Genomic DNA, 19,453 nt, shown 5'->3' on the forward strand with positions numbered 1-19,453 from the left:
TGTGTCATAAATTCCTCAGAAATTAATTTCTGTGCCAAATGGTTCTCAAATTTAGGGTTCCATTTCATACATTTTCCCCTAGTTAAAACCACTTGTTCTGGATTAAACTAGAAAAAAATGCTGTACTTTATAGAGTTAAGCCTAAAGAATACAAAAAGAGAGGCTGGTGATTACTTCAGTAGGGGCCACATTACATGAAGCTGCTTCTGAAAGGGAAGTGTGAAGTGGCCATTCCCAAGTCTTCGGTTATAATAACACTTAACATTTACATAGCATTTCAAACTAAAACTATTTCATGAATATAATCACGTTACAATTGATGGAAGTAGGACTTCATCTCAAGGCCTCCACCTGGGTTCAAGGCTGACATGACGTCATGGTAGGCATTGTCTCATACATGATTTATTTTTTAAAGAACACTAAGGTGCTTTGTTCATCTATAGATATCCCAATTCCCCAATCAATTCTATACCTTTAGTCATATTTAAGCTTCCAATATGGAGTTTTCCTTTCATAAGGTTCAAGAGAAATACTCGCATTCTTCTCGTGTCAGCCATGTGTTGACCAGATGATCTTGGAAAACCCACTGCTACCCAGCCCAGAACACTGCACTCTGAACAAGCCAAGTGGGCCTTTTGGGTTGAACGCAATATGCAATGTAAACTGTTTTAATGCTTCTTTCAATGTGTTGCTTTTTATTGATGTATTGTAATATATTTTTGTTGTACTGTGATTTTAAATTGCTGTAAGCTACTCTGACGGGTGCATGGGCGGTAGAAGGACAATATAGGTTATTTTATACAGTTAAATGTATCTGTTTTATTTTATCTTCTATGCATTGAAAGTTTCATTTACTTGATTTCTCTTTATGGGCTATCTAGCGAATGACATCTATTTGTGGGTGTTTCGTGGTTGTTGTTTTTAAATGTACAAATATTTGTTTTGATCAGTAGATTATCCATGAATGAATTCCACAAAAGCAAGCTACTCTATGACTGGGCTTTGGGAGAATGCTAGACTGCACTCACTGAAGGAAAAGGGTGGGTGGGTGTCAGCCAGGACAATTAAAGCTTTTAAGAGTTGGGAGATTATGCGTAGAGCAAGAGTTGGGATGCCTTGTAAAGTTAGGAATACAGCAACAGTGGCTTGTGCAGGGGGTGGGTTTTCAGTGAGCTAGGAGGTTCCCTGACCTGACTGTTGTCCTACTCCATCCCAGGTCCTTTGGGAAGAGCCACTGTCACTCCACCCCTCATTTACAAAGGCTGGAATAAACAGCCCAAGGCTTCCATGCCTTGCTGGAAAGCCCCTTGCTGAATCAAGGCATGGATTTCCACCTCTCTTTCTATGCATATTAAAAAAGAGTGACTCTAATTCTGTGTGCTTCTTCTACTAGGTAGATGCCACTGAAAACAGTGGAATCTGAGAAGACCTGGAAAGACTTTTACTGTAAAAGAAAGAAAGAAAGAAAGAAAGAAAGAAAGAAAGAAAGAAAGGCACATGGGTAAATCTAGCTGACTGTTCATTATGAGGTAATCTTGCTTCTTCTGCCTTCTGTAATTTTCACCCATAGAGTCCCCTGTGTTGATTGGCAAGGTAGTATTTGGTCACTTAGCACACTTCTTAATTGATTTTAATTTGTTTAATATTAAATAAGTTTAAGAACATTGGACTATTTCCTCCTCTACCACCAAATGTATCCTTATTTCTACACACAAACACCCACACACCATGTTAACATGTCTGGCTATGAGACAGATAAAAGCACTGCCCCAATATTAACTGAAAAATCAGTTTTAAACATAATGATGTCACATGAAACTAGGTGAGATCACAGCATGCCAATATCTGCTCTGGCTCCAGAGAACATTCCGAGCAAAATTACATCAGGTGGTTCTCCCACAGAATGCATTAAAGCTTGGGAAGACTACATTCTTGACATGTCTGGTGGACCTACCCAAGGATTCAAACCTTCTGGCAGCACATATGTAGCATATTTTTAAAAAGAAGAGAAAGTAGTCATCAAATATTTTTGCTGCTAAATATAGTACATGGCCATAATATTTTCACAAGATAAAAGGATTTATTTCCATTTCTTCCTATGGCAACAAAGTGGACAAACCCACACCCTGAAGGAGTCTAATAGCATTCTTTTGATGAACCTATGGTTACACGGAATATGGGCACTCCTTATTGTGGAGAATTTATTGCATCAGGGTAAAGAAAAGAGCCCTGGTTTGTCCACCCCCCCCCCAAAAAAAAATCCAACATGGAATTATTCTAGTTTATGTAGACGCAATCTCTGCATGTATAGAATGCCATTTTAAATCTATACTGAACATGCTTATTGCATCAAGACTGATCCTAAACTGGCATACAGAAATTGTCATTCAGTTCGCAAAAAACATGGTATTAGAATAAAAATATATTGTGTTTTTTCAAGGATTCTAATAGTTGCACATGACTCACCTCTCCAGATGCATTTGGGAGCAGTTCCTTCCCATTCCTTACCTCCCCATTATCTGTAAAAACAGGAATGTTGGGGCTGAAGACCATGAGGTCACTCTTGGCTCCAGCCTCCCCGCTCACACCTGCCAGGATGTGGCTGTGGCGATTTGAATATGACCAGCTGCCCACTTCACTGGCACATACCAGTGTGGCTGTACCAGGACCATACACCATGGCCTCCTTCGCCTGGCAACGGCATCGCAAGGCCACGTAAAAGATTACTGCTAGGAGGAACAAGCTGGACACGGAGCAGATGGCAATGATCAGGTAGACATTGACATTGTCCACCAAAGGCTTTGAGCTTTCACCTGTCCTGGAAAGGGTGTCAGTCTTCACAGCCTGGGCACTTGCCACTAGTGACACACTCAGGGTGGCTGTGGCCGTGAGTGAAGGTGTGCCATGATCTTTCACCAACACAAGGAGAGTCTGGCTGCTTCTGCTCTCCATCTCATCCAGGGCACGTGTGGTACTGATCTCCCCACTGTACAGCCCCACACGCCAAGGGCCAGCGGTCAACTCATGCATCTCATATCGCAACCATGCATTGTACCCTGAGTCAGCATCCAGGGCACGGATCTTGCCCACCATGTGTCCAGACAACACAGGAGCCACTAGAACAATTGGAGTCTCTTCTGATGACCCAGCCACTGTAGGCGCATTATCATTCTCATCCACCACAAACACCTGAACAGTAGTGTTGCCACACAAGGAGGGCAACCCGGCATCCTTGGCCCTCACTTGGAACTCCAGAAGCTTTATGTCCTCATAGTCCAAGGGTTGCAAAGCATAGACCTTCCCGCTCTCCGAGTGCACCGAGATGTAGCTTGTCAGGGGCCAGAGTGTCTCATCGATCCAGTAGCTGACTAGAGCATTCTCAGCCACATCCGGGTCTGAGGCAGACACAGTGAAGATGTGGGCTCCCGGTGGATTATTTTCCTTCACAAAGACCGTGTAGGAGGGCTGCGTGAAAGCTGGAGCATTGTCATTTACATCACGGATAGGAACTAAGAGGCTGCTGCTAGCAGACAATGGTGGAACGCCTTGATCTTGAGCAATCACTACCAAGCTGTACTCAGCCACCCGCTCCCGATCCAAAGGCTCTGCTAGAGTTAAGGAGTAGTAGTTCTTGAATGTTGATGCTAATTTGAAAGGCAGCCCAGGGGGCCACAGGGAACAACTCACTTGCCCATTGGCTTCAGAGTCCCTGTCCGAGACACTGACAAGGGCCACCACTGTCCCTGGAGGAGAGTCCTCTGGCACTGGCACAGCAAGAGAAGTCACAGAAACTTCTGGAACATTGTCGTTTATGTCTAACACCTCAATGAGAACCTTACAGTGTCCAGACAAAGGCAAACTGCCTTTATCTTCTGCAACAATTTGAAGGTCATATAGATTAATGTCTTCAAAATCTACTTTCCCAATCACTCTGACCTCACCTGTGTTGGCATTTATGCTAAATATCTTTGTGAAACGGGGTGGTACATTATTACTAAAAAAATAAGTGATTTCCCCATTATTCCCTTCATCTAAGTCTGTAGCATTCAGTTTAATAACTGTTGTTCCATTAGCTGCATTCTCCAATAGTTTTACCTTGTAAACTGATTGGTTAAATACAGGAGGGTTGTCATTTGCATCCAGGACACTGATCACCAGCTGGACTGTGCCTGTGAGCTTTGGTTTGCCCCCATCAGTGGCTGTGAGTACCAAGTGATGCACAGGAGTCTTCTCTCTGTCAAGTGGGGCTTTTAGTATAAGTACTGGAGATTTACTCTGGTCCTCATCACCTCCCGATTCAAGAATGAAATAGTCATTAGGGCTGAGCTTGTAGGTCAGCAAAGCATTGACATCTGTATCTGCATCAGAGGCACCAGTTAACAGGAAACGGAAACCTGGTAAACCTGATTCTGCAATGGTCAAATTCTGTTCATTTACTGAAAAAAGAGGAGCATTGTCATTTATGTCCTTGATCTCCACTTCCACATGGAAGACCCTGAGAGGTTTATCCACAATCATCTCCAGGTGAATGGAGCACACAGGGTTCTTGTTGCAAAGCTCCTCCCTGTCTATCCGGGAATTCACAAACAAGATTCCATTTTGGACATTTACCTCAAAATAGTCTTCATGTCCTCTAGACACCATCTGGAACATCCGAGGCACCAGCTCACTTACATCCAGCCCAAGATCCTGAGTGATGCGACCCACAAAGGTGCCATGCTGAGATTCCTCCGGCACAGAATAATGGAGCTGGCCGCTCCCCATCTCCCAGGCTGTGTGGAGAAGAACCAGCTGCAGCAGCTGCTTTACCACGGAAGGATTCTGCCAAGGAACCATTGCAAATACAGACACAAATCCCACCAGTGGCATCTCTCCTTTAAAAATCACCTTTCTTGAAGAAGTGAAGAGCAGGGTCCAAAGAGCTCATCAGGGTTGGTGTAATCATTTGAATAGATTCCAGTAGTCTTGCATCTGGTGTGTGATATCCCTATTGTGAATCTCACAGGCAGGATTTTCAGGCTCTCTAAGGGAGGAGCTATGAATTCTCTCTGTTCTTAAAACATTTCCTTAGGCAACAGTGACCCCTTGTGACTGAATTTTGAAATGGAGAAGCAAATTATTACATTCTGTATTTTAATCAGATGTTGCCCCCATTTGATTAATAAACCTTTTACTTTTGCATGAAGTGCTTAACTTTCTCTTACAATTCCATTTATTTTCCTTTGCTTCTCTGAATACCCTGCATAAACTCATCTTAGCTTCTTCTAAAGTTAATCATTTTAAAATACAGTGGTACCTCAGGTTAAGAACTTAATTCGTTCTGGAGGTCCGTTCTTATTCTGAAACTGATCTTAACCTGAGGTACCACTTTAGCTAATGGGACCTCCTGCTGCCGCTGTGCTGCTGCCACACAATTTCTGTTCTCATCCTGAAGCAAAGTTCTTAACCTGAAGCACTATTTCTGGGATAGCGGAGTATCTGTATCTGTATCTGAAACCTGAAGCGTCTGAGGTACGACTGTATAATGCATGCAGTACAAGGGTTAAGTCCACCTAAAAGTCCACATGTCAATTTGATCTGCATGTGTTTGTCAACACACATCAGACACATCATCATCATCATCATTCCACCTTTTTCTCTGACAGGAGCTCAAAGCAGCTTACAAAAGCAGCTTACAGGTAAAAACAAGAATTGCTGAAACACAGGAAAAACAATAATTAAAAAACAAGTAAACATTAATAGAATTAAAACTCTATACACACAAACACAGCATTACACCAGCCGTTTCATTAAAAGCAGTCAGTTTCCAAAGCCGGTCGGAACAAGAAAGTCTTCACCTGCCAGCAGAAAGACAAGGAGGGACGGAGCCAGTCTAGCTTCTCTAGGGAGTTCCAAAGTCTGAAAGCAGTCACTTTCCTGCGTCCACACCACCAATGGAGGCAGGATTAGCTGTGGACTCCTGCTGATTGTATTTTAGGAGGCAAATCTGGATCTGTTGCCATGTAATATGTGAGAGCCATTAATTGATATTTTTCCTTTAATCTGCTCATGTCACATGCTGCCATTGCTCATATTATGAAAATAAGAGTGGCATTCAACTGAATGTGAGCAGAATGACTTCCGTTCATGCTGTAGGAATCTCCCTACCTCTCCTTCCCCACCTCAATACCCTCCCCAAATCTGGTCCAGATGGTTGGGGAGGGGGACCCAGAACAGATTTATGGGCTGCACAAGAGAGGAGAGGGGAGAGAATGCTTTGCTGTGCAAAGTGAAATCCTGAAAGTTCTAGATTGCCATACATAATTGTAAAAACTTACTATTATTTTTTGCACTTTTAGACCACTCTTCATGCCATAGAATCCTGTTATTTGTAGAGGTGGTCCAAGTTTGGGCGGGGGGGGGGGGGCAAGAGACTTGCTGGGTCAACCTCCAAGGCCACAGACCAGCGGAACTACATTCCACTCCCTCATTTTCAAAGCTACTGTTCTTAAACAGTATCTCAGGTGGATATGGTTATGGATCACCCCTCCTGTCAGGAGAAGCAAATGACAGCAGTAGAGGGAGCACTGTGGCTTTGTTGTGTTCCTTTGGCCTGACCAAGACAGGTCATCTTGAATTGAGCTTCCTCCCTGTGTTCCTCTGGAGCAATATCATAGTTACAATTGTCAGTTAGATGCCTGAGAGAGAAGCAGCACTTTTGGGGATGCTTCTTCCGAGGCAGGTAGAAAACCCATCACCAGACAACAGCTTCCACAGTGCTTGCCAGTCTAAGGCCTTGGCAGATGCCCAGCTGTGCCAGCAATGTCTGTTTGCTATTGCCTCCTCCATTTTATTTTCTACTGGATAAGTTTATATAATGTTAAAAATCCAATGCATAGCTTTAATAATAATTTTTTAAAACCTATGCCAACATCTGATGCTGGGTCTCACAAGTTAATATTTTTGTATCTACTTCTTCTGCGGGGGGAGGGGGATACATTTTGTTTAGGCAAGCCTATCTGGATGTGTAGAATGTGAATATATGCTTTAATCGGTTTTTAGTTTGTTGTTTATCTTATGTCTTGAATGATTCAAAGAGTTGTTTTATGGTTTTCTACTCACAGTTTTATTGTGTGTTATTTTGTAAACTGCTTTGGGGTTTTCCTAAGAATTAAGCAGTATATAAATGTTATGAAATAAAGTAAAATAAATAAGGAAGGAACACACAGCCTTTCCTTCATAATTGCCTCATCCTCTTTTTCCCTTCCTTATTCTCAAATTTGGAAGGAGTGGTGGCTATTTTTTGCTTTTATGTACAAATAGTGGTGTGTGTGCTTTTCTGACCCTCTTTCCATGTTCTTTATTGCTGAAAGAGAAGTATTTTACTGAAATTCAAATTTTGGGAAGGTATTAATAGACCTGGAACAGTTTTTCAATAGACTTTAGACTGTTTGAGATCACGGATGTTGTGAAGGATTGAAACTATTCAGCCATTTTGTGTTTTATTGCTGGATGTAAAATTATTGCTCTCAGTTTACAGGTTATTTTTGTGGGATGGTAAAAAACTCAGCCCAGGAAACAAACTTAAAATGGGAAAGAAATATACAAACTTCAGGAAGAAAAAAGAAGCCTAAATATTATTGGGCAATAGAAACAAAACTCTACTGCACTGTCCAAGATGGTGGCTTGGGCGAGGTGACATCATGCATGTAAATAAAGCTGGCAAATAGGAATACAGTTGGCATTAAAGTCAGAAGAAAGAGATGAAATCAGAAGAAAGGAGCCAGGATTGAGAGCACTGTAGAGAACAAACTGTTGATAGTACTGAACTGAAAAGCCTGGAGGCTCGTTTCCTCCAGACAATGATGAGCTGAAACTGCTTAGGGCTGGATCTTTACACATCAAAAAAGTATTTCAGGAAAACAGGCTGTAAACTTTATAATGGGAATTCATGTTGGTGAAAGACTGGATTCCACAGTGCCATGTGGTGACCAAGATAACTGCAGTCATCTGACCTGGCTGGCCAATGGTTCCTCCTAGGCAAGAAGTATAAAGGACTCCCTTTTGCAGTTGAGTCTTTCTTCTGCAACAAGGTCTGCTTGAACTATAGGATACGACTGTGGAGTGCCCGGTGCTGACTCAGTATTTAAAGAAAAGTGGTTTTTTTAAATAGATAGTGTACTTTGTGAGTTTGGGGGATGACCTGATCTGGGCAACAACTCCCCAGCCCCAAATAAATATTTTTTGGGGAGGAAGTTAGTGTTTAAATAGGGTTAATTTGCTCCACAATCTTGATTCAAAATGCTGCCCAACATCCAAACATTGTCCGAGACAGCTGCCTCCACCTTGGGAACCATCATGTCGAGTTTAGTGACAACTCAAAAGACAGTTGAACCCATGCGAAAAAAAGTGTGAAGTCGCACCAAAGTGACATTTTGGTCAGCCATCTTGATTCAAAGTGGTGCACGGTGTTCAAACATCAATGAAGTCCGCTTTCCCACCTTGGGAGCCCTCATGCCAAGTTTGACAATGATATCTTGAAAGGCATCCAACTCTTTGAGAACAAATGGACAAACAGACAAATCACTTTCCCAAATATGTCTAGGACACCTTGCGTTTCTTGTCTTCCTCTTTGGTCCTGACTCTTGGCTTGTTCTTCAGTCTGGTTTGCTTCTGATTCTGATTGCCGTATGATCATGCCTTCCAATTTGTTCTTCAGTCTTGGCTTCCAATCCTGAATTAGTCTTGGCTCTTGTTTTTTTTCCTGACCCTGCTTCCTGATTACTCACAAATCCTGAATGCTCTTTGGTCCTAGTTCCTGGCTGTCCTGAAACAGCTGTCTATAGCCCAGCTATGGTTAATATAATTCATTTATCACAAATATCCAAAACATCTGTTTTATTGAATTTTCTCAGTGCTGAAATAGCATTTGACAGTGTGGGAAATGTTGTAATGTACAAAGTAATAAAAGCATTAGGATTTTGCTTCACCATGTGAACATCAATTGAGTTGATTCACTATGCAGTGAAAAAATAATTGTTGACAGACAGCAATGAAAACTGTATTTCCTGAATGAGGAGTAAGACAATATTGTTTTCTTTCATCTTTCCTATTTATTTTTTGTATAGAGCTCTTCCCGACCACTGGTACAGCTTAAAGTTAGCCATGGGATTGATTGGATTATTAGAGTATATGTTTCAAATTGCACTTTAGGTGGATAATATATTTCTGGTACACTTAAAAAAAGAAATTGAAATGCAAAGATTCAGAGTTGGTAGCTGCATTTGGAAACACAGTGGGGGTGTAAATTCAGGTGAATGGAGAAGGTAGTGGTGTTTAAAAAATAATCTGTATCCCTTGCCCTGTCAGCAGAGCTCCAAAACACCACTCATATTTACAAAGATATTCATTGCTACAGATGCTCTCCAACGCAATCTTTTAAATATCACATCCAAATCAGTCAAAAGCCTTTTCGTATCTAGAAATATCCAAGCTCTCACTATAAAATTGTTTGGTAATATAATCCAATTGTATATGATTGTATTCAATGCAGGGGTGGAACTTCTGGGGGAACAGAGCTTCTCTTTCACTCCTGTCCCCTCCAGCACCCCACCACCACACACCCTCAAAATCAGCTCTGGAGAGTTGGAGTACACTCCAGATTTCGAGGGTTCATAGGAGGGAGGAGAGGAAATGTAGGTCCTGTTCCACCAACAGAACTATGTGTGTGGAGCATTAGATGCAACCCATAGCTTTCATTTTCTCTGAAAGCTTTTTTAATTAGGAAAAAAGCCTGCTTTGTTATCAGATATACTGATAAACAATATTTTATTAATGGCAGAATTTTTATCCATTTTCCTTTGATGTAATAAATAATGCTTTATGGCTGACTTAAGAGTCATGATTATTTCAATTATATTCAATTATATTTATTATATTTATGAAGAGAGAGACAGACACAGAGAGAAAATCTATGTTGCACTGGAGGCATGACAAGCATGGCCTGGCAGAAAATTTGATTCTTAATTTCAGACAATAATAATGCAGAATTGAACCATTTACCAGCTACAGACAATTTGCTTAAACCAATCATCATCAACCATTTGAGACCCAGCATCCACCTTTAATTGTACCACACAGAACATTACCCACTTATTATTTTTATATAATTAATCATTATTAGAATGTTGACATAATACTTTTCCATTTTGTGAACTACTTGTGTTAATTTAAAATAAACAGACTTTCAACAACATAATTATCAAGGAACAATGGTTGAAAAGGCACCACACAGAAAAAATACTCTCTGCTAAGATACATCTCCAGCTGTCTTGTGCTGTAGTTATTAATATTTATCTCCTTCTGATATGGGCTTTCCTAGCGCCAGATATCTTATGATATGCCCTTTTCCTGAAAGTGGAATATCAATATTTACAAACTGAGAGACTTCAGAGCGGCAAGACTCCACAGAATTTCATTCAACAACCTTCCCTGAATCCAGTTTCCATCGCCATCTCAGAGCTGGAAGATTCACCCTCTTTTATTCTGATATCTTTTTTTTTTAAAGTGTGTAATTCTTAAACTATGAACTTACCTTCCTAAAGGCAGGTGAACCAAGAACAGGTAACAGCTAACCATCACCACCAAAATGCCAGTCCAATTGTAGCACCTGTCCAGGCCTCCTCATAAGCTCTCTAAAGGCTTCCCTAAACCCTCAAACTACCAAGCACTCGCAAAGTAAAATGAAAAATAACATGAATTTTTGGTGCATTTCACAATCACACAGGCAATTCACTTCTTGTCTCAGAAATATAATTCAGATCTCATCATGGATTGTGCAGCACAAATAATTGTTTATGCAGTGTAACTATTATTATTTCACCAAAAAGGCAATAATGCAAATATTAAAATTCTGATAAAAATATTAGATTCACACCATATTTCTACCAAAATGTGTGTATGTGTACAAGGCAAAACACAGCAGCCAGAGCCCTATTTGAAATTTCCTTCTCAGAGCACATTTCTCCAGTTTTATACTATCTGTATTGGTCCCCAGCTAGTTTGTGGGCACCATTAGAAGTGTTAGTTATTTTATTTGAAGTCCTAGATAGTTTGGTACCAGAATATTAGAGGGACCATCCCCTGTCACATGAACCAGCCTGCCCATTGCACTCAGCATTGGATCCCTTGCCTTACAGAGCAATTGAAACCATACCAGGGAGCAGTGCAACTGAAGACCCACTGCCACACCTGAAGTCCTGCCAGCTGGCACTGGCCAGGAGAGAAGGTAGGGGATGGTCTTGTTTCAGTTTCTGCTGCATAAAATCCAGGCTGGTGCTGCTGGAGGGCCTGAAGACTGGGCCCCTCAAGGGCTCGGCAAGGCTTTCGATCCATCAGATCTGAAGCTTCAGATACCTTATCTCAACCTTGAAATACCCTGCTTCAGGGTTTATCGGCCAACAACTTCCTGCTCTCTTGGATACAGCACCTCATCCTAACTGCTCCAGTGGCATGGATTGAGGATTAGAATTGCACACTTCACAATCTTCTCCCTGCACCCCAAGCCAGGCTACATATTTGATGATTTTTAGTTGATTAAAAAAGATAGTTAAATGCTGGCATAATTTATTATGCTATAAAGAAAGTTGAGAGGTTCCTCTTCCCCCCATTCTCCAATTACCCAGTAAAATCAATTGGCAGGAACTCTTTTTTTTCCAACAAAGCAGATATTTAAATATGGCGTTCACTTAGGTAGCTTTTAGAAGTAGGATTAGACAAGTTCAAAAGAGATAGATCTATCATAACTATTAAGCTTGATATCTAAATGAAGACTCCATGTTAAAGAGCAGTATATCTCTGTGATAGAGACAAATAGGTCAGTAGGTCTCCTTTGTGCCCTGTCTGTAAGCTTGCCAGATTTAGTTGCTTAGCTGCTGCTAGAAACATAACATTGACCAATATGAATCTAAAGTCTGATGCAAGCAGGCAATTTCAATTGAAACTGTCTTGGTCATTCTGGCAGACCACCTTTACCAGCAAAGGGACGATAGAAGTGCAACTCATGATTCTCCTGAACCTTCAGCAATTTTTTAACAACTGGCCATGTTATCCTTCTGGAATACCTCTCCTGGATGAGATTGGGAGACAGGAAAACACACTGATACTTTTAATTATGTGTGAAATCATGATCCCACTGGTGTGAAATTTACGGCATGTAATGCCTTAAAAGAAAATATTATGAAAATGATGTACAGGTGGTACATGACCCCAGTCAAGCTTGCAAAAGTATACCATTTGCCTGATAATAAATGCTGGAAATGTAAAGAAACTGAGGGAACATTCTTTCACCTTTGGTGGACGTGCCCAAAGGTTAAGGCTTTCTGGGAAATGATCTATAATGAACTGAAAAGGGTATTTAAATATACATTTCCTAAGAAACCAGAGGCCTTTCTTCTGGGTATTGTCGGCCAACTGGTGTTAAAGAAGGACAGAACATTTTTCATGTATGCAACAACAGCAGCAAGAATACTCATCGCAAAGTATTGGAAGACACAAGATTTGCCCACCCTGGAAGAATGGCAGATGCAAGTGATAGACTATATGGAATTGGCAGAAATGACTGGCAGAATTCGAGACCTGGGAGAAGAGTCGGCGGAAGAGGACTGGAAGAAGTTCAAAGACTATCTCCAAAAACATTGTAAAATGTTTGAATGTTAAAAGGATGTTGGATATAAAGATAATATATGGCATCAGTGAAATAGTTAAAAGGAATATGCAAAATGTTTTAAAAGAAAAGGGTGAAAAGACCAGAGTAATATTATGTCAAATTTAAACAAAAAGATACAAGGGATAAGGAAAAACCGGAGACATAATAGGTTGAAATGTACAATATTGAACAAGATTTGAAAGAGGGTAAGGAATTGCTGAATTTGATTGTGTAAAGGGGAATACAGAAAAGGGAGATGCGAGGAAGTCAGGAAAGAGGGTTATAAAGATAATAAGTAAAAAACTAGATTTTCTTTGTTTTTTTTGTTTCTCTTATTTTTTCTACGTTTTTTATTGTATTTTTCTGTTTTGTTTGATTGTGCTGTTTTTTATTGTCTTTCTCTTTTTCGTTTGACTGTGATGCTTGTTTTATTATACAAAACCTTAATAAATATCTTTTTTTAAAAAAAAGAAATCATGATCTACAGTAAATCTCCAGCTGGATATTTGTTTTGTATGTAGATGCTGACTTAGTAAAACAATATAGAAAAATTAAAGAAGGAAAGCCATCTCCTGAGACTTACCTGCCCAGATGAGGTTGGAGTCATTTCCTTCCCAGTCCCAAGCTCTCCATTCTCCATAAAGGCAGGGATGTTGGGGGTAAAAACCATGAGGTCATTCTTGGCACCAGGCTCCCCACTCGCAGCTGCCAGGATATGGCTGTGGCGATTTGAATAGGACCAGCTGCCCACTTCGCTGGCACAAACCAATGTGGCTGTGCCAGGGCCATACATCACGGGCTCCTTGGGTTGACACTGGCATCGCAGAGCCATATACACAATGATTGCCAGCAGAAACAATGTGGAAACTGAGCAGATGGCAATGATCAGGTACACATTTTTGTTCTCTTCAAGCGGCTTTGAGCTCCCTCCTGCTCTAGAATGGTAGCCATCTGTGTGGATGGCCTGAGCACTGACCACCAGTGAGACACTCAGGGTGGCTGTGGTTGACAGCATTGGATTGCCATGATCCTTCACCACTACCAGCAGATTCTGGCTGCCAGCGTCACCCTCCATCTCATTCAAAACACGGGTGGTGCTGATCTCCCCACTATATAGGCCCACCCGCCAAGGACCGCTAGTTGACTCATGCAGCTCATAGTGAAGCCATGCATTGTAGCCTGAGTCAGCATCCAGGGCACGGATCTTGCCCACCATCTGTCCAGCAACCAAAGGGATCACCAGCAAAATGGGAGTGTTCTCTGGCCCAGATACTGTTGGGGCGTTATCATTTTCATCCACCACAAAGACCTGCACCATCACATTGCTATGCAAGGAGGGCAATCCGGCGTCCTTTGCACTCACTTTGAACTCCAGCAGCTTCAGTTCCTCATAATCCAAGGGCTGCAAAGCATAGACATTCCCACTTTCTGAGTGTACCGAGATGTAGCTTGAGAGTGGCCAGAGGTTCTCATCTATCCAGTAGGTGACCAGAGCATTCTCAGCTATATCTGGGTCCGAGGCAGACACCGTAAAGATGTGAGCACCAGGTGGGTTGTTCTCTTTCACAAAAACTGTGTAGGAAGTCTGAGCAAAAGCAGGTGCATTGTCGTTCACATCACCGATGGGCACAACCAGGGTGCTGCTGGCTGACAAGGGTGGGTCCCCTTGGTCTCTTGCTGTTACAACTAGTTTGTATTCTGCAACCTTTTCTCGATCCAGAGCTTCATTTAGCACCAGTGAGTAGTAATTCTTGAAAGTGGATACCAGCTTAAAGGGGAGCCCAGGAGGCCACAGAGAGCAGTTTACTTGTCCATTGGTGCCAGCGTCCTTGTCTGAGGCACTGATTAGGGCCACCACTGACTCCAGTGGGGAGTCCTCTGACACAGGTACTGATAGCGATGTCACTGATACTTCCGGGATGTTGTCATTTACGTCCATTATTTCTATGATGACATTGCAGTGCCCTGAGAGAGGAGGGGTTCCTTTGTCTTTCGCCTCAATTTCAATATCATACAGATTGATATCTTCGTAATCCACTTTTCCTTTGACCCTAATCTCACCTGTAACTGAATCTATACTGAATGTCTTTTTTACATTGGGAGAAACATGCTTACTGAAATAGTAGGTGATTTCCTTGTTACTTCCTTCATCTAAGTCTGTTGCATTGAGATGAATAACCAATGTTCCATCTGCCACATTTTCTAACAGTTTCACCTTATAAACAGATTGATTAAATACAGGGGCATTGTCATTGGCATCAATCACAGTGATCTCAAGATGAACTGTGCTTGTGAGTTCTGGTTGACCCCCATCAGTAGCTGTTAGTACTAAACGATGCACAGGGATTTTTTCTCTGTCCACAGGTTTCTTTAACACAAGCACTAATGATTTACTGTGCCTGTCGTTGATTTTCTCTTCAACAACAAAATATTCTGTGGAGTTGAGCTTGTACTTCAGTTGAGCATTAGCACCAACATCTGCATCTGAGGCTCCCTCTAGAGGGAAATGAGCACCTGGCAGTGTTGATTCTGCGACACTCAAAATCTCCTCGCCCTCCGAGAAAACAGGAGCATTGTCATTTATATCCCTGATCTCCACTTCCACATGAAAAACCCGCAGGGGCTTATCCAGGATCACCTCCAAGTGAATGGTACACACAGGGTTCTTGCTGCAAAGCTCCTCCCTGTCTATCCGGGAACTAACAAACAAGATCCCATTTTGCACATTTACCTCTAAATAATCCTTGTGGTCTTTGGAAACCATCCGGAACATCCGAGGCATGAGCTCTCCCACCTCCAGCCCCAGATCCTGAGTGATGCGGCCCACAAAGGTGCCATGCTGGGATTCCTCAGGCACAGAATAATGGAGCTGGCCGCTCCCCATCAACCAGGCTTTGTGGAACACAATCAGCTGCAGCAGCTTCATTGTCACCTGGAAATCTCTTTGCAGAAAAGGCATAGCAAATGCAAGTACTGATGATCTGTTATAAATTACCTGGCTAGAACTGAGCAAATATTGACTGACCTGGATAGAAAGGAGTCAATGCCGGTCCTTTTACACTGAGGATCGAAGGTTTTCCAATGTAGGAAGAGGCAGATTTTTTTATCTAGTCAGAGGGAGGAGCGTGTCCTTTCAGAAATGGTCTTGTTAGTCAATGGCTCCCCCTTGTGTTGAAATGTTTTTGGTTGCACAGTATTTCTTCTGACTAGTAGAATAAATGTATTCTTCTGCTACATAATGTTTGGTTTATTTTTAAAAATAGTAATTTTGGAACTCCAGGTAAACTAGGCTTCTTAAAATAAGAACACTTCCACTAAGTATGGAAATTTTAAAATATATAATGGCTTATTCCTTCAGAAGAGTAACTATTACCCATACAGCTCTTGTTACCGTTTCTATTTTACAGTGCTGGCCCTACTCAGAGTAGACCCATTTAAAGTAATGGACATTGCTAGCTTAGGTATAGGAGGCACAGTTTTATAGTGGTTCTATTGCTACCTAAAGAGGCTGTGCTTCAGCTCAATGGTAGAGTTACTTTCATTTTCAGGAGCAAGTTCAAGTTTTTTAAACAAGCTTGCCTTGCTTTTAAACCTTTGGAGTCCTCTGATACTGTGCTATTGAAACTTTGAAGCCAGCTCTTCCTCTTAATTTAGATTATCCATGCATGTTTTGTTGTTATTTTTTAAAAGTTCCCCCAACTGAAAACCCTCTCAGATTTGGATTTAAAATCTTAAATTTCAGATTTAGAAGTCATAGAGGAAAAAGCAGGGAAGGGAAGCTGTTGCTTGGGAGACAACTCTAGACAAGAGACACTATAGCTTAGGGAGAAAGTATCCTTACTTCATGTCACCTGTCACAAATACTAAAACAGACCCAAAACTGTGGTGATGTGATAAGGCTCCCAACACACATTGGAATTTGCTACAGGGGAGAAAAATTATTACCCTTTTCTTTAATTCAGGTGACAAAATAAATATGCAGTAGAAAACCTTACCACATGGAGATGTGGTTGTCTTTAGTAGGCAAACATTAGAGATTATTTGTATACAATTGTCTAAAAGTCACATTCAATGGAATTTCCAAAAATCACTTCTTCACAGAACCAATTCTTGACCACATTCATTCACAGAGGCAGTTGAACAATGGAGATATTGTGCATACCTATTAACGCAAACTCAGGTGGTGGGACTGGGGCAGGCCTCCTTAAGTATCCTGGGAGTGGAGCGAAGTCTACGTGCTCCATCAGGCCTGCCCCCAAGGAGGACCTTGCCTCCAAGTCTGCCTGCCATTGACCAGTTTTGCAGGCAAGCTTGGATCTGAAATCCTAGTCGCTCATCAGGGCAGTCCCCAGCACCCTGAGCCCTGTTGGATCCCAGTGAAATGGACCTTGAGCTTGTGTGGAGGTTCTAGCAGGGGAGTACAGCTATCGTATACCCTTGACTGAAGAACGGTACACTCCTTCTATCTGGGATTGTTGTCCTCTTCCACCGAGCGTGCAGCTTCAGGAGGGACGCACATGGAGCGGTAAGGGAGGAAGGGGACACCCACCTAGCCAGCCAAATCAACCCTGGTGATCAATGGGGTGACAGATGTTGCAGCCAGATCACCCTCACATCTGGATCCCAGTGAAATGAGACATCACCAGCCCGCAATGCCTCCATACCAGAAGAGTAAGTAGACTTAGAAAAAAATAGCATTGTCCCTTGCCATTGGTTACTGGCTTCATGTGCAGTTATCCTCAACAGATGTGGGCTACCTGTCTCTGGCTTTGCTTGAAGATTATGCTTGCTCTTGGCTGAAATTTGTTAACGACTAAGTTAACAGCTCTCACTATTTTCTACACCATCTTCTGCCACTTGGGTTAGAAAAAACTGGCTGCACCACTTCTGGGTCTTTGTTTATCAACTCTACCAAATGGTGTTGGCTCACCACTGCACTGTACCTTGGCCTACCACATAGTGGTGATTATCAGCCTGCTGGGCATATAGCAACATTAACTAAAGAGTGGCTAGTTCAATGCTTTGCCATCAGCAGTTATGGAAGGTGAATTCACAAGGCTGCCTTGGCAATCTTGCCCTTGTGAAAGCAGCTCAGATGAAATAGTAGCCAATGTTCTGTTATATTATAATGTTCATAGGGTTTGTTGGTTTGTTTGCTTGTTTTATATACCACCCTTCATCATCAGATCTCAGTGCGGTTCACAGAATAAATATCAGTTTATCTTCAGGTACTTTCTCTACACTTGGGGAACTCAGGTGAATTCCATGTTTCAGTTTTAATGGCATATTCCAACCCTATGGTCACAGGAAGTATAGCCAAGTTCCTTGCTGTAGCCACCAAACCAAGTCACAATTATTAAAAGGAACCCGAGATTCAAGTCAAAATGCTTTGTGTTGTTCCAAATTGCTTGCTAGTATATTGTCCTTTTTTCACTCTGCTATGTGGCGATGTGGGTTAAACCACAGAGCCTAGGACTTGCCGATCAGAAGGTCGGTGGTTCGAATCCCCGCGAAGGGGTGAGCTCCCGTTGCCTGGTCCCTGCTCCTGTCAACCTAGCAGTTCAAAATCACCTCAAAGTGCAAGTAGATAAATAGGTACCACTCCGGCGGGAAGGTAAATGGTGTTTCTGTGCGCTGCTCTGGTTTGCCAGAAGCGGCTTAGTCATGCTGGCCACATGACCCAGAAGCTGTATGCCAGCTCCCTCGGCCAATAAAGCGAGATGAGTGCCGCAACCCCAGAGTCGGTTACAACTGGACCTAATGGTCAGGCGTCCCTTTACCTTTACCTTTACCTTTATGTCTGTCCTAGCAACCTTGGTAAATACAATAGACTGTATCTGATGTGTTTTGGTCTACAGACCAAATAAACTGAAACTGTTGTTGAACTATTCATTCCACAGGCATTTAAACAATGTTGGTATAATCTTAGAAAGAAATCACTATAAAGAAATAAAAGCAAAGAATCTTCCTACAACTAAGATAATTTGTTCTAAGCGCTATGCAGATTTCAAACTGTGTACGATGAATATGGATTGAAGAGAACAGGATTGTAGTGTCATTGTGGCAAGCCACACCACTGTTCACCAAGCACTCCATGTTATATCTGCACATGCTCTACAAAACTGTACATGCAGTCTGTGTGCAACTGGCAACTTTTTTGGCAAGGAGCAAACAAGCCTACGTGTCTATACTTTGCACAAGTGCAAGGTCTCCACTTTATGTGAGCTGTCTATATATAGTTGAATGTCATAATAGCCTCGAGTTCCCTGCCCAGAAGCAGGGATGTTTCTTGAAAGCTTCATTTGAAATGGATTCCATAATTTGTCCAGGCAATCTAACAAAATGAGATTGAATTTTGTTTCATGTATGACAAACATAAGCAGTTTCTTCCTTCTCACTTATATTTCTTTCAAGACTTATAAAGTCTTTCAAGACTTTTCATACTCCTGCTTGTTGTCCTCTAGAACATTCCAAATTTGGTGGGATCCTTATCCAATTCTGATACAAAGAACTGAACCCTAGTCTCCCATTAATCAAGGCACTGGTTTTGACCTCTGACTTGTGTTTTTGTGCTATATATATATATATATATACTTTTATTGTTGTTGAATTTTAAATGTTTTAATTGCTATGACCTGCCCTGAGAACTTTGTTATATAGGATAGTCAATAAATAATGGTAAGTAAATAAATAAAATAATGAAGTAGATTGAATATTGGGTTTGTGGTTTACTGTGAAGCATTTCCACTTTTGTGATCATTGCTACAA

At 41.7% G+C, this 19,453-nt stretch overlaps 1 protein-coding gene and 1 pseudogene across 7 annotated transcripts in view; both read right to left on the bottom strand.

Moving 5' to 3' along the window:
* LOC310849389 (protocadherin beta-16 pseudogene) overlaps window positions 1-19,453 on the bottom strand; it is a 227,134-nt pseudogene that overhangs the window by 195,236 nt on the left and 12,445 nt on the right. The gene's annotated exons all lie outside the window — the stretch shown is intronic.
* The window catches only part of LOC310848848 (protocadherin alpha-C2-like), a 198,538-nt gene that overhangs the window by 109,883 nt on the left and 69,202 nt on the right, over window positions 1-19,453 (bottom strand). Inside the window, exon 1 of one of the 6 annotated variants that reach the window (XM_083748390.1) lies at window positions 13,269-15,701. The exons of 3 other annotated variants lie outside the window; for them this stretch is intronic. In XM_083748390.1, the coding sequence (XP_083604516.1) occupies window positions 13,269-15,644 (2,376 nt within the window). In that variant the 5' untranslated portion in view covers window positions 15,645-15,701. Of the gene's footprint in view, window positions 1-2,466; window positions 5,018-13,268; window positions 15,702-19,453 lie in introns of those variants that run through there. 2 more of the 6 variants (XM_083748395.1, XM_083748389.1) reach the window with 2 other exon arrangements.

Source organism: Podarcis gaigeae, assembly GCF_964106915.1.
Source record: "Podarcis gaigeae genome assembly, chromosome: 7".
Taxonomy (NCBI): domain Eukaryota; kingdom Metazoa; phylum Chordata; class Lepidosauria; order Squamata; family Lacertidae; genus Podarcis; species Podarcis gaigeae.